This window comes from Euprymna scolopes, chromosome 21, assembly GCF_053919585.1.
Source record: "Euprymna scolopes isolate OS-2025 chromosome 21, ASM5391958v1, whole genome shotgun sequence".
NCBI classification, from domain to species: domain Eukaryota; kingdom Metazoa; phylum Mollusca; class Cephalopoda; order Sepiida; family Sepiolidae; genus Euprymna; species Euprymna scolopes.
The window spans coordinates 39,210,174-39,236,843 of record NC_136502.1 but is presented as its reverse complement, the minus strand read 5'-3'; the positions used below and the strand labels follow the sequence as shown (position 1 = coordinate 39,236,843).

Sequence of the window (26,670 nt, the reverse complement as noted above, 5' to 3'; positions counted from 1 at the left end):
ATGCTGGCCCACTGCTACGACTCTCAGCTAAATCAACCGCAGGTAAAAAAAAAAAAAAAATAAAATTCCCTCTAATTATTTGTTTTGAGCCAAGTAAATACTACAAAATACAAGACCAAAAATATAAAAGACAATCTTTTAACCAAAGGCTTACTGGAATCAAATTTTTGCAAAAAAATTTAAATAATTAAAATTAAAGAAGTTTAAAAAAAAAAAAAAAGTTCACCGTAAGGTGGGCGCAAATGCGAACACAAAGATTAACATTTCTCTGTAAATGCTCTAACCCGTTGAGTCACGGTGACAGCTATACCATGGTATTGCGAATTTATGTACTTAACGTACAAGCTCTCACGCATGCTGAAATCATTTAGAAAGAGACGATTTTATGTGACCCCCCCCACCCCCATCAAATTCCTAACCCTAATCCTCTCATCAAATTCTATAGTCGTTAAGATAGAAAAAAAAAAACATTTTGTTCTAAATGTCTAAGTCCCTGTCCTTTAAGACAGTACCAGACTCATTCTTATCCAGTTTTGATTTCAAAAGTTTTAACGAGACATACAAACACACATACATACATATATAATAACAGCCATTTTTTCTTTATATAATAGACTAGCAGGGCTACCCGGCATTGCTTGGGACCATATAAAACAATGAGAAAAATGAAGTTGCTTTTGAACATACCTATTATTTTAGGATAGAGGAATTTTTTTTTATGTCTATGTGTCATTTGCTAACTAGACCAAAATAATATTTTACCTACTCTAGGACTGGTATTACACAACACACGTACGAAATAAGTGTACCTTCCAAAGGGCAGGTGATTTACAGCACCTCTATGAAATAATTTTAATTTGGACGGGTAATGTACAACACATAATTAAAAATAATTTTCCCTACAGATGGGTAATGTAAATATATTATTAAACAACTTAACACACTCTCAACAGATATTGTACAACGTCTACATGATTTTTAGGATGTGACAAAGAAACACAGAATTACTTTATCAATTTATGTGTTTTTTAGAATGTGACATAAATCTGCATAATTTGATCAATGTATATGATTTTTGGAATGTGAATATTAAGCACACAGTATTACTGGATCGGTGTAGTGATTTCCCGAATGTGACAAATAAGCACTCGGCATTACTTGATCCATTTACCTGATTTTTTTTTAATCCGCAGTTTTCCTATGTTATTCTTTGGGTATAATATCAATAATTGGGTATAATATCAATGGTCAGTGTCGTGTATCATAACTATACCAAATGAAATCATGCCTTCTCTGGAATGACATTCATAAAAAATTTCAAGTGATTTCATGCCTTGTCTGGAGTGATTTCCATAAAAAAGTTCTAGTGGCTTCCTGCTTTGTCTGAAGTGATTTCCATAAAACATTTCAATTGTAACACAGAAGTTATCCTCCTCTGCTTATCACCCCCCCCCTCACTTGAATAAACAGGAAGAGATGATGTCTGGAAAGATTGTAATGATAATATCAAGTTGTCCTCCACTTAATACCATGATTTGAAGAGGAATGACATCATCACCATCAGTACCCACCCACCAGCCTATCACCCACTACTCAAAAAAAAAAGGAGGAGATAATGTCGAGGAGGATTGTCTTATTAAACACTTACCAATCCATTAACTCACATTTTAGTATAATATTAAAGTATATAAGTAAAAGGTTTTAGAGAAACAAACGTTGATTAACTTGCATTATGACCCCCACCTACTTAAATAAACAGGAGGAGATAATGTCTGGTCGTGGTAGGAGTTGACTGTAGCTCACTTCCTCTGTTGGTACGAGATTCGACACGTTCGGCCTCTCGTCCAGAAACTTCTCTACTGCTTTACATGATGTCAGTCATCTTGTGATTTGGTTTGTCAGCTCAATATTTCGACCTCAGCAAACAGAAAAGGGAAGATCACACGACTTCACAACTTGCCATGTTTATATACCAATTTGCCAGTGCCAGTTAGAGATTGATTTTCAATTCATTTGTATCAAGTGTTTGAGCTGGTCAATTATTGGTGTTGCCCGACATTCGATACCATATTCCTACATATCAAATGTTGACCTGTTCAATGTTCCTTTATTGTTTCTGCCATCCTATTTTTAGCGATGAGTTTCTGTTTAAAACTTTGGCCTTTTTTTCCTGTTTATCTCTTACTTTCAAAAAAAGTAATTTAAAGCTCTCTTATATATTTTATGAATTAAGTATCAGTAATTCTAAAACCCACTAGCCAGGTTCGATTTCTCGTGCCGCACTTCCCTAATATTCAACGTCAGATGCTTCAGTGTTACAACATAATCTTTTCACACAAATGCATTCTTATTTTTGGTTTTGCTAGTGAGTGATCATGAAGAAAGGTCCTGCATTTTTTGAGATGAGGATTGGTTACGCGTATCATTTTGATTCATCGGACTACTGGTCTCATCTTGCGTGTCATTTTCACAGCGTTTCGGTCAATGTAATCTCCAACCTTCTTCAGGTCTATCTTGTCAAATTTGGGAATGTTTCTGTCAAACTTAGGAATTTGAATGGAATTTCGAAAAAAATATAATTGCTAATTACTTAGGACCTCTATCCAGTTATGGTGGATGGAACAAGAGCATGCTACACCCATGAAGTAAATAAAGGGTTTTGTTCAAAATTCTGTCCAAGTTTGACAAGATGCACCTGAAGGTCAGAGGTTACATCGACCGAAATATTGTGAAAATGACACTCAACATGAGAACAGTAGTTCGATGAATCGAATAATACAAATAAGTCTTTTTTACATGCATGCACAGTCATTGTTCTTTATTCTGATAGTCACTTTTCGGGGGGTGGGGAGACTGTTTCCTTAGTGGTTGTGTCATCTAGTGGCTGTTGATCGGCTGTTTAACTTAGATGAATAAAACTTATGTATGGAAACACAATTGAGACTTGTTGGCTTTCAAACAGAAAGTTTGTGCACGAGGGGAGAGACTAAAAGAGAGGCTCAAATAAATTTCTTTTAAAAGGAGGGGGGGGGGCTCAAATGAATTTTTTCTAAAAGGGGAGGGGGCTCAAATTGATTCCTTTCTAAAACAGAGGTTCAAATTGTGTGAATTCAGAGACACAAACAACATGCATATCATCTGTTATTTCTCTGTTCCAACTGTGTAGAGACTTTATTCTTGTCCCCCAAACACATGATATAATTTCTCTGTAATATCATTTGACACCTGACTTTATAGTATGTGTTGTCTAGGGAGCTAACCTTTGGAACCTCACCTAAATCATGTTAGCTGCATTGGGTCTATTTCTGTTTGCTAAGGTTATCCTGACATGTACTTAATGTAACCCTCACCAAAATTGATACTAGTTAACTTAATCTCTAATTATTGGTGTAGGGTCTTAATAGACTAAACTTACAGGGAAGTTTCCAATTTTTCACTTTATTTGAACACTAGCTTGGGTGCCCGGCATTGCCCGGGTGTTTGGAGGTGTGTGTTAAGCAAAAAAACCTGTACCACAAAGGTGGAAAAGAAAGTGAAAGAAAATCTGACATCTTAGCCAATGTCTCCATGACACGACTAGAAGTCAAAAGCGTTGAAATTAACTAAAGTCAATCCAATGGTGACGATGACTTGCTAAAATATCGGCGAAAAAAATCGAACCCTCCTTGTATAAAATGGCTGAGTTTAGAGTGAAGGAATTAATGTTTTTGGCCAATTTTTTTATATTTGTCGTCTGAGACGTCAAGCTTCAAAATGATACTGATCTTGTCAGGATCTGTCACTTCTGTTGAAAGTTTTGCAAGACAGACATACATACATACATTTAAACAGACAGGTGAGATTTATATTATAGATGCCCAACATGTAAGCTTGCTACACGTTTACCTTTTTGATTGTCATTGCAGAGTATGGTGATGTCTCATTCCGATAATGCTTACCTGGGAATCAGTGAGCTGATTAAGAAGTTGGCAGCAGATAAAATTGCACTTGGCAATCAATGCATGAATTACATGACCTTGAGGAATATAGAATCAAATCTTTTCTATCATCTGGATGTAAGTGACTTTTTTATTTATTTATCTCTATTCATACAAAGCTAGGTATTCGTATCTCCCTCTCTCTCTCTCTCTCTCTATATATATATATATATATATATATATATATATATATATATATATATATATATATATATATATATGTATGTATCATAAAACTCTGTGGACCTTGCTTGCTTTCTTGCATCTTAACTTCGCTGATTGGGCGATTCCAAGAGATGACAGGTGAATTATATATATATTCTTCCGAATCGATTTATCCAACAATCAGCTGTTAAGGAAACCTGTGATTATAAGATTTACAAAATATTACTGGTCGTAATATTCTATAAGTATTATCCCATCTAAATAGGAATTGCTCAATATACAGGATAGAGCAAATAAAGCAAATTATAGTGATTCAATGAAATTTAAAAAAAACCTTTATTCAAATCAAGGATTTTTTATTATTCCAAGTAAGACAAAGAATACGTTCGAAATTTTATCTCCTTATCCTATAGGGTTTCGATGCCTACCATCTCTTCAGAGGAGAAAATATTAGCAAATAGATATAATGGTATTCACCCTATTTGCTAAAGTCAGACCTTAAAAATCTTTTCACTGGCCCATGAAGAAGAATTACTCCAGAAATATGCCCAACCTGGATTTCTACTCTATGATGTGGATTACCCAATATACAGCTTGGATCTCATTACCTCACGGCTTTAAAGGACAGTTACCTTGGATTTTACCGCACAATTTGGAACTAAACCTTTATATCGTTTTCTTCAATTTCCCCCGCTATGTGACTTCTATTTTAATCAATTTTTGATTATGATTTTCCATGTCTAACTGAATTTAGCAAATGAGTGAATACCGTTATATCTTATTTATTTTATTTTATTTTTTACTTGGCTCTTTATATATTGGTTATACCTTTTTCAAGTCTATTTTTTTTATTCTTTTATATTTAATAACTTTGTATTCCTTATACCTTTATTTATTACTAGCAGTAAATGTACCTTATTGCCATGAGATTCGGGTATTTTGTTACTGTAACTAATAGAACAAAAAAAGATATGAAAAACAAATATGTAACAAATATTATCAAAGGCAAGACCTACATGGATAAGCCTATTTATGTTTAAACTTATTTAGAGTGTGTTTTTAGTTTAAAGCAAACTTGGTGTCCACTCTGTTAGAATAAAAATGGCTACTCTGTAAGTCCTGTACAAAAACTCTTGATAACCGCTCAAAATCGAAAATTAAACACACACTGGTAGAAACACATCAAATACATGTAAACAATCTGGCGAAAATGTTAAGTTCCATGAGTATTTTGTTTAATTTTCAACTTTTGAGTGATTAGAAAAGATTAAAATGTCAGAATGGACCGGAAATGATTATCATTTTATGTTAAATTTATGTGCAAAATTGTTTTCCTACTGAAAATTCTGAAATAATTATTTTTATTTTCTTTCCGCTATGTAATCTAAAAAAAAAAAAAATATAATCCTATTTTGGGAGAGTGATTAAGATAAAGGTGTTAATATATTTGATGCTGTTGCTGTTATTATTATTATTATTATTACTAGCAGGACCTGTGGAAATTCCACAGGGTACTCATTCATATGCAATATATTGATGTTGGCATTCTGTAGATGTCCAGTGTAAATAGATGCGCTGATATTATTGTAGCGTTTTTGTTAAAACTGCAAAAGTATTTATCCAAGCTAGCACGAACGCCCTGCAAAGCCTGCTCATAAAGTATGCTTAAATATGATATTTTAATTCTTGCAGATTTCGTATATATTATAGAGTTAATGTTCTATCGATTTTTATATATTATAAACTTGCGATTTCAAAAATAAAAAATATATCCATATGATTTGGGTGCATTAGCTTCAGCCGTAATCGAAACCAAAACTTATGAAGAATTCTTGATAAAATTATTTATAAAAAAAATAGATGATTTAAGTGCCATCAGTTATAGTCGAAACTGAAACCAAAACTTATGAAGAATTCTTGGTAAAATTATTTATGACAAAAAATAGAAGAACATAAAAATTAAACGACCTGGATGTAAGTGTGACACACAAAAGAACACACACGCTATCATATTAATAAATGGATTATTATTATTATTATTATTATTATTATTATTATTGTTATTATTTTACAGTAATAAAAATCAATCTAATAACTGATGAAATCTTTATATTTGCAAGAAAAATATCAACATTTCTTCATAGAAGGGAAGATAGGAAATTGTTAACAGCGACCCTCTCCCGATGTTAAGAATGGCTTTCTAAATAGTAACATTATTATATAGAAACTCATTCTTGACATGGAGCGAGCTTTGTTAACTATTCTGTTCCTGCGCCGTTTTCTTATTTTCCATACCAATCATCAGTTCTTTTTAATCGTCTATGCAAACGTCAAATAGCATTAACGACAAACAAATGCAGATGAGATTTGTTTTGAAAGGAAGACAAATCTTCTCTTACAACATGTATATTTATTTGTACAAACATGATTGGCTACATGTGTGCATTAGTTACATGGAAAACATCTTTCAAGTGTATTTTTTATGTCTTGCAAAATATATGGGGACATTACACGGAGGTTTAGTCATTTGAACATTTTTTTAAAAACTTTTTTTTTTTAATGCATCAAATCTCTAATTGAATGTTTAGAAATTTTAAAAGAATCGAAATCAGTGCTTGTATCAGAATTGGGAATTTAGGACAAAATCAACAATTGTATCGGAATCGGGGAAACAATTTTGGAATCATCTCATCACGAATACGTATTTCAGGTTGACAAGAAAGTTTTTAGAGTTTTTAACTTTTAAATTAAAATGAACATATCTTGGCTCAAACAAAAATTATTGATTGAAATAAGCACCATAAGAATCAAACACTTCTGCCAACACAAAACAAGTGTATTTATGCCAGTAACGTAAAAATCTTGCGTTCTGGTGGTGATGAAGTTGCTGAACGCGTTTTTGAGGCATTTCTCATGTAGAAAGTTGTCAAAATGCTTGAAAAGGTGGTAGTCGATTGGTGAGAGGACTGTAGAGTATGGTGGATGAGGCAGGGTTTCATAGCCGAATTTGTTCAACTTCTGCTACAGTATTGGTTTAGCAATGTGTGGTTGAGCATTGTTGTAGAGGAGAATTGGGCATTTTCTATTGACTAACGCTAGGTTTTGTTGTTAAGGTTTCTTATGCATTTCATCCATTTGTTGTCTGTACTTCTTTTGACATAATGGTTTCACCTGCATTCAAAAAACTAATGGATGAGATCGGTCACAGACCACCAAACAGTCAGCATGACTTTCTTTTGGTCAAATCTGGCTTTGGGAAGTGTTGTAGAACTTCTTTGGCATCTGACTACTGAGCTGAGCATCACTGATTATTGTAAAGAACCCATTTTTCATCGTAAGTCACAACTTATTCAAGGAACAGATTCTTGTTGCTTAAAAGAAGGAAAGATAACACTTCATAACAACATTTCTTTTGGTTGTTGTTCAATTCATGAGGCACCCATTTATCAAGTTTTTTTATCTTTTCAATCTCTCAAGTGGTTGGAAATTGTTGCATACATTACGTCTAATTCAGTAACTGTTGTGTGTGGATTGAACAGTTGCATGTGGATTGTCCCGTCGTTGACTGGGTTGAAAAACAGCCTACAGAAAATGGACTCTGATTTATGAAAGTATGATAGGTTATGAAAAGGAAGGGTTGTAAAGAGATGGCTTCGAACTTGGGGGTATCAAAACCAAAGCAAAATATGATGAAAGTAAAAATAAAATAGATAAACCCCATAATTTATTATACCATACCTGTTCACACTGAAACACTTATTACAATATTCTGTGGATCTATATTAAAAAACCTTGTTAAACTTTGTGACATATTTCCATTCTATGGAGGTCAGGCGCGAACGAACACCCCATAATTTTATTATACCATATTTCTTCAAATTGAAACATAATTATCAAAGTATACTTATGCAGACAGATATGAAAGTCTTTATTAAAGTCTGTCCGTATTTCCATTCCATGGAGGCCAGGCGCGAACGCAGACCCCACAATCTTATTATACCATCCCTATTTAAGTTAAAACATACTTATCAAAGTATTCTATATCAAAAACACTTGTAAACGTTTTCTTTTTTAATTTTTTATTTCCATACTTTGTGGACCAGGCGCAAACGCAGAACACACAATTTTAATGAACCACCGTTCTGCCAGATCAAACATGCCCATTCCTGTGTCTCGATACATCTTCTATCATTATATGTAATTAGTTTTTTAAAATAGTCAACCATATAGGAGCCTATTCGTGACCAGACACACACACACACACACACACACACACACACACACACACAGCTTTATATTATATATATGTATATATATATATATATATATATATATATATGTTTTTTATTGGAATCCTTTGAGATTAGCAATTTGTATATTTATTTATTTGTGGACTGTTATCCTCATCTTCATAGGATAGGATTGAAACTGCTATCTCTACGGCGCCAGGTAAGCATTGTTTGAAGATAACGGTTTCAATCCTACCTAAAGTTGGCCAGAGGCTTAGTTGGCCAAAACGTGGTGAGACGACAACAACTATGGAAGGCAGTAATTACTGAGGATACAATTAAGACAAAGCATTCCTATCTCGTTGAAGAAGGCCAGAGGATGAGTTGGCCGAAACAGTGAAATAACAACAACAATTATGAAGATGAGAATAACGGTCTGTAAATAAATAAATATCAGAAAAGCGTGTTTTTATTTTTTTAACAACTACAAAAATGCTTCTCAACCATCGATTGTCATGACAAATAACACCCTACTTGATAATATGCATGCATAACGTAGTAGCTATTGCTTCATGTTTTAATTTATAGCCTTGCAGCAAACATGACTTCATAGCTAAGGTCCCACTAGTAATAATAAATATGAAATTTGCATAAATTAAAATATATTTAAGCATATTTTACGACTAGGCATGCTAGTGTGTGTGTGTGTGTGTGTGTGTGTGTGTGTGTGTGTGTATATATATATATATATATATATATATATATATATATAATGGTGGAACAATAAAATTGTCATCCTAGAAAAAAACGACATGATTCCATTTCCGTTTTATGAAAACTGGTTTCCTTTTTTTGTTCCAAACCATCTACTAGTAGCCAGTTGTGTACAAAGCCCAAGAGTGATAGGGGCTTTCTATAATGTCTGAAAGTTACACAATGTTAAACAAGCGAAATTGGAGATGCACCACTGTGCAACTCATGCGCTCTACCGATCCAAATTATGACAACCGGACCATTACTAGCACCCTCAAATTTCAAATTCGGATGCTTCAATGCTTAAGCAGTTATGGTATTTGGTGTAGTTTCAAGTGAGGGCCACATTATGCCACCTCACATCTTCGAAGTCGGCTTGAAAGTCAACCCCAAAGTGTACCTGGATATGCTGAAGAGTGTCGTGATCACCTGGTGCAATCGGGTGGCTGCTGGCAGACCCTGGGCGTGGCAGCAGGATTCGGCGCTGGCTCACAAATCCAAAGAGACTCAGGCTTAGTTTCAGAAGGAGAGCTACGAATTTGTACCCTTAACTCACTGCCCCTTTCCCCTTCCCTGACTTGAACCTGCTGGACTACTTCGTTTGGTCATACATTGAGAACATCGCCAACACGACTTCCCACAACACCAAAGCCAGTCTGATCGCCGCCATCTGCCGAGTATTCGCCGAGCTCCTGCTGTGCTTGTGGAAAAGGTACGCTCCCAGTTCTGGACCCGTATCGAGGCAGTGATTGAGGCTGAAGGTGGTTACATTGAATAGATTTCAGCTCTACTACCTAATCAAGTTACATGAATTGATTTTTTTTTTTCAATAAAAGTTTTAAAATAAAACTGTATTGTTGTTTTGTTTAGGGCGACACATTTATTGCTCCACCCAGTGTATATGTGTATATCTACTATTATATAAAAGTCACTTTGTGTGTGTGTGTGTGTGTGTGTGTGTGTGTGAATTCCTTCCAAAATGGCTGAGCCTATCTTTTGCAAATTTCACACAAAAGTAATTTATATACCTGGCAGTGTTCTTAGATATGTTTTGTCCCAAAATTCATTTGATAATTATCGAAAATCCAAAAAAATCCGATCCTAAAAAGTTTTTTCCTTATAGCTAAATAAATAATAATTTTTACAGGGGATAATAAAATCTTAGCAATGATTTTTTTCTTTTCTTTTTTTTTTTTTTAAGAAAAGAATTATGGACATCTGGAGGTATAGCTCGCTTGTAGAACATTTGACTACTGACTGAATGATCCTGTGTTCAAACCTGGCTGTCCCTAATCATTTTATTTTAATTTTTTCTTATTAATGAGGGGTTTGTATTACTGTACACATAGATTCGAAAAAGTTGTCAAAAAACAAATATAGAACAAATAAATGTTATCAAAGGCAAGATAAGTTACTTTTCTACCTAACTGGATATAATTCACGTGTTTTTATTCAGTGTAACATGTTTATTCAGCTCGAAAAACATGCAATGTTTACCGATGTATTGGAAAATTCAAAATGGCAGCCGACTGTCTCTCAGAGAGGGTACGTTTGGGAAAAGGTATTATAAATAATAAACTAGACAAAATACTGTTAGAAAACAACCGAATACATGTCAACTTATTTCACGGTAACATATATTGAGCGAATTTCTAACAGTATTTTGTCTAGTTTATTATTTATAATACCTTTTCCCAAACGTACCCTCTCCGAGAGACAGTCGGCTGCCATTTTGAATTTTCCAATACATCGGTAAACATTGCATGTTTTTCGAGCTGAATAAACATGTTACACTGAATAAAAACACGTGAATTATATCCAGTTAGGTAGAAAAGTAACTTATCTTGCCTTTGATAACATTTATTTGTTCTATATTTGTTTTTTGACAACTTTTTCGAATCTATGTGTACAGTAATACAAACCCCTAATGAGTTCCATTTACAATAAAAGAAGAGGTTCCATTTAAAATTGCCGCAAATCATTTCTTCATTTGCATATTTTAAAACTAAACATTAATCAGAAGTGACTTTTCCAGGGATTCATCGTCAAGACAAACTATCAGCTGATGTGATATTGTAAACAAACACTAACAAAATTCGATGAACGACATTATCATTATTATTAAAAAAAATTTTTTTGTGAATTCATCCACGAGGCAAATTATTCCTCGTAATATATAATAATCATTAGGGGATTGATTCTATAATAATACATACGCAATCTGCATAGATTAAAATATCATTGTTAAGCGTATTGTATGACTGGGCAATGCTGGGCATCCAGCTAATATATATACTAGCATGGGTGCCCCACATTGCCCGGGTGTTTGGAGGTATGTGTTAAGCAAAAAAAAAAAAAAAAGTGGTAGTAGGAAGGAAGCCTCGAACCCATACTGCTACAGGGGAAAAAAAACATGACATCTTTGGTGTTACAACCACTGCCAAACCGGAAGTGACGTAGGTTTAAATTAAGGCTAGACAATCGAAAAGAAGGGATGACTTTCGAAAATATCGGTGAGAAAAAGCGATCTCTCCCTGTAGAAAAGTGCCCAGTTAAGGATGAAGAAATTAATGTTTTTACCCAATTTTTCGGTATTTGTCGTCTGAAGAGTCGAGCTTCAAAACGATACTGATCTTGTGAAAATCTGTCGCCTCTGTCAAATGTTTTAGGCAGACATGCAAACATACATACATACATTTATATATTGGTAACTAAAAATTTTCGACTCAGACTGATTAAAAAGCTTGCCCTATCTCTGAATACCTTTTATGTAAAATTTCAAATGTTTAGACCAGAAATTGTCTGAGTAATTTGGTAGAGACCGCAGAGGTCAAATTAAAAAAAAAAATTTGACCCCTATTATGACCCCTTAACATTTATTTTTTTAGGCTCAAATAAAGTTATTAAGTTAGATCCATGTCCAAGGAACCTATATCTAAAATTTCAAGTGTTTAGATCCAAAATTGTCAGAAGAGTTTGGTAGAGTTCTCAAAGGTCCAATCGTTGAACTTTGACCCTTTAACAGCCAAATTTCTAGCCGAAAACCGATCACAAATATTTTCCCAAATCTCAGTACCCTGTATATCAAATTTCGAGTCCGTAGACATAAAATTGAGTTATTGAGTAGGGAAATGTATACACACACACACACACAGACACGTTCACTTTTATATATAGATAGATATGGGGGGGACGTTCCAAAAGTGATGCCACCTACTTTTTTATTCTGCCCAAATGGATAAAAAGAGATTGCAAATTGCATTGTTATGATGACTGAACTTATGCATTTATGACCTGAATGTTTCATCTTTCTGTTGCAGACATTGACAGTGTGAGATTCTAAGAAAGCAACCTCCATCATGGATATGCATCAGAAAGAGAAGCGCATTATTGAATTTCTGGCAAAAGTGCGTTGAAAATGGTGTTGACTATGCAGAAAAATAAATTCTGGAGCAGACTAGGTCACCCGTTTTGATGGCACCACTTCTGTCTTCGTAGTTCTTCAACATTTTGAGTTAAAAAAAAATAGAAAACTTTACTTTTGGAATGACCCTTGTATCTATATTTGTGTATGTATGTATATATATATATATGGCATAATCACATTGACACCTCTGCTCTCGTCAGATCACCAAAGTTAAGCAACGTTGAGCCTGGCTAGTACCAGATGGGTGACTATTTGGGAATTCTAGGTGCTGTATGTACTCTCCACTTACCTTGGCATTACTTCCAGTCGTCCTGAACCTCCACTTGCCACTGATATTTAACAACTTCGATTCAAGGAGGGTGTGGTTGGAGATTGTGCAACTCTTGCCACAAAAATTCCACTTGCAGGCACCATTACAGTCAGTATCCATAGTCTGTCAAACTGAAGGAAGCTACCATATATATATATATACACACGCACACACAGACTAGATAATCTATTCGACGTTGCCCTTTGTTCTTTAGATAGTGGTCGAAATTTGCTTCACAGTGAATAAATAGTGCGGTCTAGATATTGTTTCTATTAACTTGCCTCCACACGAAGGCAGAGTTAGACACAAGGTCTGTTTTAAATGTGGGGAAAATTCAGCTCCTCAAAAAGGGGCACTCTAGATGGGAACAAAAACTAAAATTGTCTCAGGCATGAAAGATTTCTCCTCCACTGACCAAGGACAGAAAAGATGAAGTATAGCATCAGAACACGTACTACACTCTGATCTTAAGCTTTTTGTTGGTTTTTGCTGGTTTATTTGCATTACTTTGTTTAACAGTAAAAAAAGAAAAAAGGTAATACAAACTCAACTTTTTAGTTTTTCTATTTTCAGATTAAAAGCGAAACGCATTACTGGAATCTCCTAAAGTACAATGTAAGTTTGTGTTTTTATTTACTTTTTTTGTACATTTATTTTTGGTATTTTGACCCGGATTCTCGGGAATTTCCGTCAAGCATGGATCGGGTGAGACCAGCAATCATCGGTTTCAGCCGAGTGTTGTTCAAATGTTGAAATGCTAAATCGAATTTTAATTTTTTATTTACATTACCGACAAGGGTTTTTTTTTTTTTTTTTTTTTTTGGTGACTGTACTAAATTGCAACATATATTCTGCTGGGGACTACAGTCGTATCCAACTGATGGAAGGGCCTATAACAAAGTAGAAGAAGGATTCCACCAACCACCTGCAATGACTCATAGTATGCATTTTGTAGACCCCACGACGAAAGCAATAACAAATCACATCGAGAGGATGTAGGAAGGAAACAAAACAGCAAAACAGGCAAGAATGAGGGCCCACCTGGGAGCTTTTGGGTACATATTTACTTGAATTTATGTGGAGACAAAAAATTCAGAAACATTCCTTTTTGTCTCATAAATCACATTTCCGAAAGCTACCCGGTTCTTGGAGAGCTTCCTTCCATTTCCTTTACCCCCATTTCCTTCCCTCTTTGCGATCAATGGCCATTCAACAGTCGACCGAAGTAAATGATTCCTAAGAACATATCCTCATCTCAAAAATCCTTCCGCCGGCAAGGAACAGCCGTAAAAAAATAAATAAATAAAAATATTAAGTTTTCCTGTAAAAAAAAAAAAAACTAAATTTTCTTTTCCTGTACTTTCATCTAACAATTTACGCTTTTCGTAAACATATTTTCACATATTTTCTTTTAAAAAAAGTTTTTCCGCTGGCAATGAACAACCGTAAAAAAAAATAAATAAAAATATAAAGTTTTCTTGAAAAAAAATTATGTAAGAGTACCTTTATTTTTAAGTATTTCATGGGATATTCCAATCCATATCATCCAACCCTGAGACTACCTTCTCAAATTTTTCATTACGATGATAAGGCCAAAATTGAACTAAATAATGATAGTTACACACTTCTCTTAAGGTCCTGGATATGACCTTAAACTATATCCGATGGTGAGGCCCCAGCTTGCGGGCTTTGCGGAGTGTGGAGCCACTCTTTAATTGCCATTGCTCCCAGGTCCACTCTGACTCGGAGTGGTAGTGCCTGTTAGGGTCCCAACTATGGGTTAAATAGAAACCGACTTTAAAAAAACAAACATACTCTATTAAAAAATTATTCTTCAAAATCACTGGATTCAGGATTAAATAACCTGAAAAGAGTTGATATGCCGTAAAACAAAAACCACCAAGCAACCACACTTCTCTCGAACACGTATTGGACCTTTTTCGACTATCAATTTCGAAGAAACCATTTTAGTGTTAAATGTAAATATTACATATGTTTTGCAAAAACGAAAACAACAATTTTCTTCTACAAAACAACGAAACCAAACACAATGAATAAATATTTTAAAATATAAAGAACGTGAAAGATAAAATCTTTTGCCAAAATGATTGGACCCATAAAGGTCTAATATACTACAAAACAAAACAGCCGAACCAAACATCATAAATAAGTGTTTGAAGAAGATATAAAAAAACTTAAAAATTTTCCAAAATTACTGGAGTCAGCATTAAATAACTAAAATTATTGATCTGTTGTAAAACAAAACGACCAAACCAAATTCAATGGATAAATATTTGAAGCATAAAACCTTTTTTGCAAGATTACTTTAATAAACTGAAAAAGGTTGATATACCATAAAACAAAACAACTAAACCAAACTGCATGAATAAATATTTGAAAATATAAAGAACTTGAAGTATTAAACTTTTTCCAAAATTACTGGTTTCAATAATTAAATGACTCGAAAAGAGTTGATATGACCTAACAAACAAAACAAAATGACCTAACAAAACTTACCCTTCTTAATCTTAAAGTTTTCACTAGTACAACTCTTTTTTGGTTTTCAGTTGGGACATGGGGAAAGTGCATAGCAGGGGCAGACAAATACAATGTCAGGACCAAATCGAAAGCCGAAAAGATTTTTTTTTTTTTTTTTTTTTTATAACAAAGCTAGAATTCTGAAATTCTTGAATACATTTTTTTTTTTTTTTTTAAATAAATGAGAAATTTATAATAATGCAAAATAAAGATTTAAAAAAAATTGGTGTTGACTTTCAAGCCAACTTCGAAGATGTGAGTTAGAATGATGTGGCCCTCAGGTGAAATCACATGAAAGACCATAACCGTAGCCGAAAACTCTGTTTTCATCTTCCTGAACATGTCTCTGTTATTTTTTTATTTTTTTAATTTTTTTTATTACATTTTCACCCCAAACAAGGCACATTGCCACTTTGGGGTAGGGGGCTACTATCAGGGGCAACAACAACTGGGGAACTATGTAGGGATTTGGGCAGCAAGATGTTGGTTCACGTTGCACTTGAACTTCTGCACGTCAGTACAGTTGGGGAAGCAGGGACCTGGAATGGAATTCCAAAGTCTAGCTGTTCTGGGGAAGAAACTACTGGAGTAGAAAGATCTTTTACATCTAGGGATCGCTACAGTGTGGGGGGGGGGATCACATCCTGGGGGCACAAGTGCTTGCAGTTCGTCAGAGCATTCACCATTAAAATACTTGTAGAACAGGCAGAGGGATGCAACGTTTCGTCGATGGGACAGAGGCTTAGATGCCAGTTCAGGTTTGCGACTCTCTTTTGAACCTTGTCAAGGAGCGAGAGATTAGTAGCCGATGCACCAGCCCAAATATGACAGCAATACTCCATACATGGGCGAATGGTTGCCTTATAGAGGTACAGGATACTTTCGGGTGTTAGTAATTTTCTATCTGTGGCAATCCAGCGATGATTTTGAGGGTGCTGGCAATGGTCCTGTTGTCATAACTTGGATCAGTATAGAGCACGAGTTGTACACCAGCGCATCTCTGATCTTGCTTGTTGAACATTGTGTCACTTTCAGACATTATAGAAGGCTACTATCGCTCTTGGAATTTGTATACAAGTGGTGAACTAGTAAATGGTCTGCAACAATAAAGAAAACTAGTTTTCATCAAAAGGAAATGGAATCATATCGTCTTTTCTAGGCCGAGAATTTTATCATTCCACCTTGTATATGTGCTGTAATTCAAACATGGCTAAGCATTTCTGTAAATTGTCTTCACTCATTTTTGTTTTATTTTCATTCAGATGACTGCTAAATCGGCAATGAATTTCGTTCTTAATAATGAAATATACTTGGCTACAAATGTAACGGCCTCTCTTCCTTTTATGGATACACATGTAAGTAATATTTCAAATTAATGTATTTTCTATGTTTTGCTTGCATCATCTATCTATAAATATCAAAGCGAAAATGTGTGTATGTATGTGTACTTTTTTTGTATGTCCGCAAAAGGTTTTTTTCAAGGGAGCGCTCGGTCGGCTCACTCGTTCTTAAAACTTTTTATATGCTGTCTAGATGATAATATGTATGACTTCACAACGGGGGTCGCACGTGTATTTAACTTGCCCGACTTTTAAACGCTATTTTTTCCAGATTTTTAGATCGGCGTGTCTTTCTTTCACTATTCTGTTTAAAACAAGCGAAACTTGATTCGAATTAGCTAGGTGGTCTCCAGAAAGCGATGTAAACGTTTGGTCAATGTTGGCTTTTCACTGTCATATCAGACGATTGCTTTCATTTGGACAACACTCCCCTAATAAACGGGGAGCTGCTTTTCCTCCCCAAAGTTGGGTTTTCACCTCATTAAAAACTGTCCCGCAGAAAATGTTAACTGCTCAATAGCCATTGCTTACGTCGTTGTAAATCTTAACTCCGCGACTTCTATTTGACCTCATTAAGTGGGCACCTGACAATTCTACTTAAATAAATTCAAACGTGTTTCAGTTACACTTTCTTGCTGGCCGAGCAGTTAACGTTTCACATTTATTTTCCAATTTCGCCTCAGGGCTTCGGGTTCAATCCTAACTACCTATCAAAACTTTTTTTTTTATTATTTAAGAGCACACACACCTCCAAACCCCCGGGCAACACCGGGTACCCCCTCTAGTCTATTATATAAATCTCACCTGTCTGTTTAAATGTATGTCTGCCTAAAACTTTCAACAGAGGCAACGGATTTTCATGTGATCAGTATCGTTATGAAGCTCAACCCTTCGGACGACAAATATAGAAAAATTGGCTAAAAACATTAATTCCTCCACACTCAACTGAGCATTTTTCTACAAGGAGAGTAATTTTTTTCGCCAACATTTTTACAAGTCATTCAAACCTCGTGTCAATGATATCACATAAAAGATGTTATTTCGACCACCTGTGACGTCACAACTGTGGTAGGCGCATCGATAAGACCATTTAAAAAAATTTTTTTTACCTCTTTTTTCCTCTGGCGCATTATGGATTTGAGCCTGCTTACTACCCATTTTTTTTTCTTTGCTCAACCAACACCCTTACACACACCTCCACTTTCTTTTCCGCCTTCGCGTCACGGGTTCGAGCCTGCCTACTACAACTTTTATTTATTTATTTTTTTATGCTCAACACACACTTACAAACACCCGGGCAACGCCAGGCACTCATACTAGTATATCTATAAAAGTGAGAATGTGTGTGTGTGTGTGTGTGTGTGTGTGTTAGGACACTTCTCAACCTATATACTCAACAAAGTTTTGATCTATAGGCTTGAAATTTGGTATATAAGGTATTCAGACATGTGGAAAACTTTTTAATCTGTTTTCATCCAGAAGAAAATATGGCTGCTAAGGGGGTGAAAATTTTTAAAAATTGGTACTTGGGGGGGGGGGGGGTCATCGGGTTCTTGCCTGTTTGGCAACTGTTTCACAAATGCGCATATGTGAATCGCTCACATGACAGATTCATTATATTAAGAATAAGTAGGTTTGAAAACACTTTTTAAAGATTCTGTCAAGCTGGCCTAAAGCAGCATTTGAAACAAATTCCACTTATGTTCGAAGTGACAATATGTCTAGGATGAAAATAAATTTAAAAAAAAGAAATAAGTTTACTTTCCACCATAACGGACATCTGATTCTTATCCGTGCAATCTCGCTAATTTCCTTTAAATTGATAGTCGCTTGTAATATATTGTAAGGATAGAAAGGAAGAAATTTTGCACAGTCATGCAATACGCTTACACATGATATTTTAATTTATGTAGAATGCGAATGTATTTTTTTATAGAACCAGTCTTCTATTGATATATTTTTGTATTTATTTGCTTCCCCACAAAAGCAAATTAGGCACAAGGCCGTTTTTAATGTGGGGGAAAACCAGCTCCCCTAAAAGTAGGGCAAAAAGGGGCACTCTGGTTGTGACCAAAAATAATAATTGTCCCAGTATAGAGGGTTTCCCCTCCATTGACTGGTACAAATTATCTTAAGTGCAGCATCTGCAGAACAGATACTACACTTTGAGATATTAAATCTTTTATTCATGTTAAAAAATACAGTCAAAATCAACGATGAACAAAAAACTTAGGCACATGGCCAACTCAAAAGGGGGGAATTTTGGGGGTCGTTGGTCATCCTTGTCACTCCAGAACTAAACAAAGTCAAAAGTTTCTCCCAGCTAGTATCTTCTTTCACCATAATACCGCATTCACCCTTTCATATTGGGGACGTCCTACTTAACTCCCAGTTTTTAAAACATTTTTTATTGACGTGTAAAAACAAAAAAGATAACAATAAAATGGTACAATAATTCATTTGTGTCGAGGGCGGGGGAAGAAAAAAACAAAAAGTGATTAGTAGGACCCTCCCAACCCCGTCTAGTTGATAGACTGCCCATTCCACTAGGTTTGTAAAAGGAACCTCGCTTCTGCGGGTCAGTCTCTAGGTGGGGCTGCCCTCTAGATGGGGGTGAATGGAGAAAAGAAATTTTTGTGGGTAAGGGATGGAGGTTAGTTTGCATTTCTTTTTCTCCAAGATGGGTAAAATTTAGAGGAAGGGGTGAAAACAAAAATTGCAGGTAAGAGGGAATGGGGATCTTGGAGGCTTCCTAATCGGGGAGGGATGGAACACACACTCAGCTAGCTGAGAGGCTACTTGTTTAATTTTACTTTACAGAACTGCGCGTTCCACACCTAGGCGGAGAACACGTATTCAAATTTGGCTCCTCTTCGTACACACAGACTTGCCACATGTATCCATCTTCTGTCAAATGCAGCGCGATGCAGCCTTCTTCTATCACATCTGATCTTCACCCGTAGTTGGTGTTTAAAGAAAGCGATCAGATCTTGATCAGAAAAAGACAACACCCCCCGGCAACCTTGCAGACGCGACGTCCAAATCACCATTCTCGCCATGGCCAGGATCGTAACGTAGACCATTTGTTTTTCCCGATCCCACGGCGGCCTCACATTGTCCACAACATTGGATACAGTAATTGGGCGAGGATGCTCAGGATCGATGCGAGCCGTTACTCCGCTGACATACGACCAGTACTGGCGGAGTTCGCGGCAATCGAAGAAAGCGTGATCCGTAGTTTCTACGGCCGTTGTCCCACAACGGGGACAATCAGGCGACTCCAAAAACCCGGAACTGCATTGTATGTTGTTGAGTGGAAGTGCATTTCGGGCCAATCGCCAGGTCAGAGAGAACTCCGAATTGTTCAGATGACTTGAACCTGGCGCCCAGCTCCACGCAGAGCGGATCTCACTCTGCTGCCAACCCAAACGTGTGCATAGCGGGTCGGCGGCGGCCCCCTTCACTAGATCCTTGTGGAGTTCCCTACGGGTAGCAGTCACAAGGTCACTGGACCTTGGTAGTCGTTTTAGCGCGGCTCGGCACTCTTTCATGTAGGCAGATTCTCCCCGCGGCCTGCGAGGGCTCTCGATGGAAGGGTCGAGAATGAGGTCGGGGAAGGCGGCAGTAACTACGGGGTGCCACGGTTGGTCTTCCTGCATATAGTGGCTCAGGAAGGCCAGCCTCTCAGCATCTCGATGACACTTCAAGTCCGGCATTCCCAAGCCTCCCTCACACGGACGTTGAATACAGACCTGTCTGCTCACCCAGTGTCTTCCTCTGTCCCAAAGGAGCGAGGACAAGAGTTCGACAAGAGCTTTTAGCTGTTGTGCAGGCAGGGGAAGTACGGCCAGTCGGTAAAGGATGAGAGGAAAGACGTAAGTGGCGCACGCCTCAGCTCTACCCTTTAAGAAAAGTTTCCTAGGAAGACACGAATTGACTGCAGCCTCCACCTTTGACCGTACCTCCAACCAATTCTTGTCAAGCTGGAGACCCGGTCCGAACCACACGCCGAGGATCCGGACTGGGCCATCTGTCCAGCTGAAGGGCGCCGGGAGGTTTGCGTTGCCACTCCATGCGCCCAACCGCAGTCCTACCGACTTGGTGCGGCTTATCTTGGCCCACGTGATTCTTTCGTACTGTGTGAGTGCCTCCGACACGACCTCAATGTCTCTGAAGCCCGACACAAAGACCATGACATCATCGGCGAACGCGGATACCTTGGCAGCTGAGCCGCCAGGCAGAGCCATTCCGCGCAGGGCCGAATTTGCCTCCCCCATGTCTCAACTTGCGGAGAAGAAGCTCCAAAGCCAGGACATAAAAAAGGGGCGACAGTGGACAACCCTGACGAACCGACCGAGAGATAACAAAGGGTTTCGAGCGCTTTCCATTGACTTGCACGACAGCCATGGGCTGTCGATACATTATGGAGATCCATTTGCAGAAGTCCGGTTTATAACCGGTGGCCTCTAAGACAGATGCCAGGAAACGATGGTCGACCCTATCGAAAGCTTTGGACTGATCTAAGTTGATCAGCGCAGCTTCCATGTCGTTATCTATTCCCCCCTCTAGGATCGTGCGGATCAGGTGCAAGTTGTTCTGAATCGATCTCCCCTTCACAGCGTAGTTCTGTTCCGGTTCAACCAACTCGTTGATAACAACCTGCAGCCGATTTGACAGGACCTTGGCCAAAATCTTCAACTCTGTGTTTAGCAGAGTTATGGGCCTGTAGTCGTCTAACTCTTCCCCTCCATGCCCGTCACCTTTCTTCAGTAATGTGATCACTCCCTTGGTCACCTGGGATGGATCCCTGAGCAAACCAATGGTTGAACATATCCGTCAGAAGAGGCAGAAACATGGGCGACAGCCTCAAGTACAGTTCGTATGGCAGACCATCAAGTCCTGGCGATCTGTCACAGCTGACCTGCTTCAGCGCAGTAAAGACCTCCTGCTCCGTCACCCGGCCCTCGCAACTAGCCGCTCTAGCCGCCTCGAGGCGGGGAGAGTCGGCCAAATAGTCGCTAAACTCAAGGACCGGAAGATCGGGCTGCTGTGTAAAACGCTCCTCGAAATGTTCTCGAAACCCCTCGCAGATCTCCCGAGTCGATTCCAGGGTGCGTCCATCTGGATGTTTGACTTTCGCAATGTATTTGTCCGAGCCACGCCTAGAAACCTCACGGCGCACGTCTGCATCAGAATTGACTGCTTCATTGCCTATCTTTCTAAGCCTAGCTCTAACTACTTGGCCTTCGTAACGCTCGCTAGTCTCGCATAGAAGGTCTTGCTTAGCTAGTTCCTGACTAACTCTATCACCCTCCCCCGTAGCCTGGGCTAGTTTCTGCTCTAGCTGCTTCTTCGTCTTGGCCTTATCTAAGGCGAGGCGCTAGGCATACTTGACGGAGAAGCTTCTAATCTTGGCTTTGAGACCTAACCACCACTTACTCCCGGTAACCGCCCCCACTAGTGCCTTTTTAATCAATTCTCTTAACTGATCTTGGAAGTCTTGTATCCCCAGAAGGGAGGTGTTTAACTTCCAGTACCCCGCTAACTTAGGCCTATTTCCTAGCTTCAGCCGGGCCATAACTAATTTATGGTCCGTCTGGCCTAGCCAAGTGAACGTGGGACAGGATAGGAAGTCTACTTCGCCTCTCCTAACTAACATCCTGTCCAAATAGGTATTTGGATAGGAGGAAACGCTATTGGTCCACGTCCACATTTCCCGCCCTGGATGCTCGACCCGAAACCTGTCGACCAGACCGCATCTAGCCATCAGATCAGCCAGGCTGGACTCGCACCTCTCCGACCCTCTAGCTCCGCCTCCTACCTTATCTATGTCGGGGTCTAAGATGGCATTCCAATCCCCAATTAGCACTACCCGCTTCCGACAATCTACAAACGCGTCAAGCTGACTGAAGAATGAGACCCTCTCACGAGCGCTGCTGGGCACATGAACCGCAATCACCCGAAACACAGAATCTTTTATAGCAACATCTGCCACAACCAGCCTGCCCTCCGCATCCCTATGGACAACGTCGACCGTCGCGGAAACAGTACGTTTAACTAGCAAGGATACTCCCTTCCCCCGCGGGCTGCCATATGCTGAGAAAACCTCAAAGTCTCGGGCCAGCACCTGACAGTCCACAGAGGAAACGAAATGCGTCTCCTGAATCGCAGCAACATCCACTCCCAGGGATAAGAGGTCGTGCCGGAGGCGAGCCACCCGGCCTGATGATCTCAAGCCCTTCGCATTCAGACTAGCCAAATTCAAAGCCATGGTACCTACCTTAAGGTGTGTTACACTCAGCTCCGAAGTCAGCCGGGGAAAGGACACCGACGTTGTGTGCAATGCTCAAGGTGGTCAGGTTTTTCATGTCCTGACCTTCTCTCACAATGCCGCCGACATCCAAAGGGTAAGTCAATTTAAGGGCCCTATAAAGTGACGGATGGACCAACACTGGGACCCTTCCCTTGCATTGTTTTGCGAGTTCCTCAAGAGAAGGGTCATTTTTCCTAATCAGTTCAATTCCCGGACCAGCCCCTTCAGCGGCCTCCAGCATTGTCCACACGTTGGTTTTGCAGGCCTCAGGAAGCCTGACGAAAGTTGTTAGCCGTGGGACGTCCGGGAAATTAGAGGGGACATTGACGTCTTTTCCCCCTATCTGTTGGCAGTCCAGCAGAGGTTTTAAATTTTTTCTCTGCCGGTGTGGTAAGCCCATTGCCACAGACAGGGGGTCTACAAAACAAAGTTCCTCTCTCGTTTCGAGGGCGAGAGTCCCTGCTGGAGTGAGTCCGTAAGTGGGAGAATCTGAAGGGTCTCTCCCCCTCCCGGGTTCATTCTTTTCTTCCTGGGATGGCGGCTCAATTTGCATTGGTGTGGGGACGAGTGTCTGTGCGGTGTCTGGTGTTGGTGCGGTGTCTGGTGTTGGTGCGGTGTCTGGTGTTGGTGTTGGTGCAGTGTCTGGTGTTGGTGCGGTGTCTGATGTTGGTGTTGGTGCGGTGTATAGTGTTGGTGCAGTATGTGGTATGGGGGTGGAAGTGGGTTGTGTTGTTGTTAGAGGTGGTGTATGCTCACAGGGAGTGGGGGCTGCCTTTTCTTCCGCTTTCCTTTTTTTGCTTTTCTTTTTTATTCTTTTGAATGAACCGGGGAGTGGTGAGGTTGAGTTCCTCTCCCTCTTACTAGCAGATTCATCCTCAGAGGAGCAGTGTTTTCTTCGCTTGGTCCCCGTCTCAATTGGTGTGGGGACCGTTGGTTGTTCAGATACTACACTTTGATCCCTGCCCGAAGGCCAAGAATTTGCCCGGTGGACTAATTCGCCCAAAAAATAAAATAATAATGAATTCCGTCTGATATTTGGGCTGGACAATGAATGCTCTGGAAATGTCACTTCTGATTAATGTTTAGTTTTAAAATATGCAAAAAGAAATGATTTGTGATTATTAAAAACCTATTTGGGCAAATTTCTTTTTTTTTTTTCTTTTTTTTTTTTAATGCATTAATATTAATTGGAAATACTAAGGAATATATTATGGATTACAGAGCATATAGTTGCTTGTATAGAAATTGAGAATTTGGACTATTTTCTGCTTGTACTAATGGAAAATATAGTTGCATTTTCTATTTTACAAAGGGCGTTCAAAAAGTAATACCTATTATTTTTCCATTCCGCCCAAATGGGTCAGAGGGAATTAAAAATTGCATTGTTATGATGACTGAACTTATGCATTCATGATTTAAAAGCTTCATCTCTCTGTTGCAGATATTGATGGCGTGAGACTTTAAGAAAGCAACTCCTGTCATAGACGTGTGTCAGAAGCAAAAATGTGTCATTGAATTCCTGGCAAAAGTGTATTAAAAATGGTGTTGACTATGTAAGAAAATGAAATTCTGGAACACAAAAGGTTGTTCATTTTAATGGCACCACTCCCGTCTTTATAGCTGTTCAACACTTTGAGTTGAAGAAAAATAAGAGTTTTTACTTTCGGAATGACTCTTGTATGACAAAGTGGACTTTGGACACCCATGAACAGCCACTATTAATTGCTGACAAAAATGCATTGACTATATAGAAAATAAATTCTGGAGCACAAAAGTTTTCTTGTCTTCACAGCTTTTCAACTTCTTGAATTATCAAGGCCTGGAGGCCACTGAAGGATAAAGGTTAATGAATGTACGGTAGTCAACAGAACAATATCGTAATAATCGTTAGTAGTATAAATTTGGTAAATTGGATTACTTACGGGGACAGCTCAAGAACTTGTTTACATTGGACTTGCAGACGATCATATTGTAGTCAGCTGGAAAGCAGGCAAATGGAAGAGTTCCACAGGCGTGCAGTTCTAAGAAAGAAGCTTTGTTCATGGAATTCACGTTTAGGTTTAGGCACAGATAAAGAGTGGGGGAAATTATTGATAGTGGCTTCAGCTAGACGAGTGTTTTTGTGAAAGTTTTGCATGGATTTGAGCTCAGACAATGGAAAAATTATTTTCCTTTAACAATCCTCTGATAGATAAAAATACTTTCTTCATTGTCATTTGAAAACCTGTAAAAAACAAAAAATAATATAAACAATTGTTTAAAAAAATCTAAAAATAATTTTAAATAAATTATCTCCTTAATACAAAAAGTTGCCAGCCTAAAGTAAAAAGCCAATTTATTAATGCTATAATATTACTTTTTTGTTTTATATTACAGGCTGAACACTTCTTTGAACATGTGATTATGGATGCCCAATATGAATCCGTGGCAAAAATCCAGAACCTCTTCAGCATGATAAAAAGGGGCAAAAAAAATCCAGTTTACTTATATGAATTTGACAGATCGATCAACTCAATCTACAAACGACTTTTCATTGAGCCGACAGAATGCAAAATAAGTTAGATAATTTTAAAAACCATACTTTATTATATCTTTCTGATATTAAAATAAATCTTAACTCCATATAACCTTAATAAAATTCTTATCAATTATGAAACAGTATATGCAGAAAACAGATTTTTCTAAAAACCAAGTTTGTGTATTAGTCCCCAATCCACTTGTTTTTTATTTTTTGTTTGAAAAAAAATTTATTTTCTAATTTTCTTTACATATTTTTGTCCATATTTTTTCTTTTCTTTTAATGAATTGATGTATATTGGACACCAACTTTTAGGATTATTTATGAAAAAAAATCTTATAAAGTGGATGTCATTGTGTCATTTAAACTTATAGTAAAACTGTACAACAAAATGGAATTGAGCTTAAATATTAATTGTTTTCAAAACTAATTAAAAACCAGTTTGGTCAGACCTAGACCAGTCTCCATTGCTCCAGTTTAACAAAAAAAGTTTTTTTTAATTTTCTTTTTCTATATTTTTATTTTATTTTATTTTTTTACATTAAAAAAATTTTTGTATTTATATCGATTGAAAAAAATCTTAAAAAGTGGATGCCATTCAAATTCAAAAATAATAAAACTACAATGTCTCAAAACAGCTTAAATATTAATCGTTCTCAAAATTAATTAAAAACCTGTTTGGTCAAACTTACACCAGTCTTGAATCCTTTAATTTAATAAAATTTCTTTAATTTTTTTCTATCTCTTTATTTATTTCCATTTTGTTGCCATTAAAAACTTTTTTCTCTAAATAAATTGATATCAAGTGTATGCCAAACTCTCAGATTATTATGAAAAAATCTGAAATCTGAAGGTTATTGTGTCATTCAAATTTATTATAAAAATGTATAGCTAAGCCAAATATGTATTAAAATAGACTTTTATTGTAAATAGTTCTAAAAACTAATTAAAAACCAATTTTGGCAGATTTAGACCAGTCTCCAATCCTCCATTTAAAACATTTTTTTCCTCCCCTTTCCCCTTCTCTTTTTTTTTTTTTTTTTTTTTTTTTTTAATGAATTCATATCAATTGGACACCAAATTTTCAGATTATTATGGAA

General features: G+C 37.4%; 1 protein-coding gene across 1 annotated transcript in view; it reads left to right on the top strand.

Annotated features, from left to right (window-relative positions):
* Positions 1–25,819, top strand: part of LOC145242131 (uncharacterized) — a 39,403-nt gene extending 13,584 nt beyond the window's left edge. The window contains exons 3-6 of the mRNA XM_080105057.1: positions 3,906–4,055; positions 13,435–13,476; positions 16,662–16,754; positions 25,429–25,819. Coding sequence (XP_079961183.1) covers positions 3,906–4,055; positions 13,435–13,476; positions 16,662–16,754; positions 25,429–25,614 — 471 coding nt within the window. The 3' untranslated portion in view covers positions 25,615–25,819. The remainder of the gene's footprint in view (positions 1–3,905; positions 4,056–13,434; positions 13,477–16,661; positions 16,755–25,428) is intronic.
* Positions 25,820–26,670: the final 851 nt, after the last annotated feature.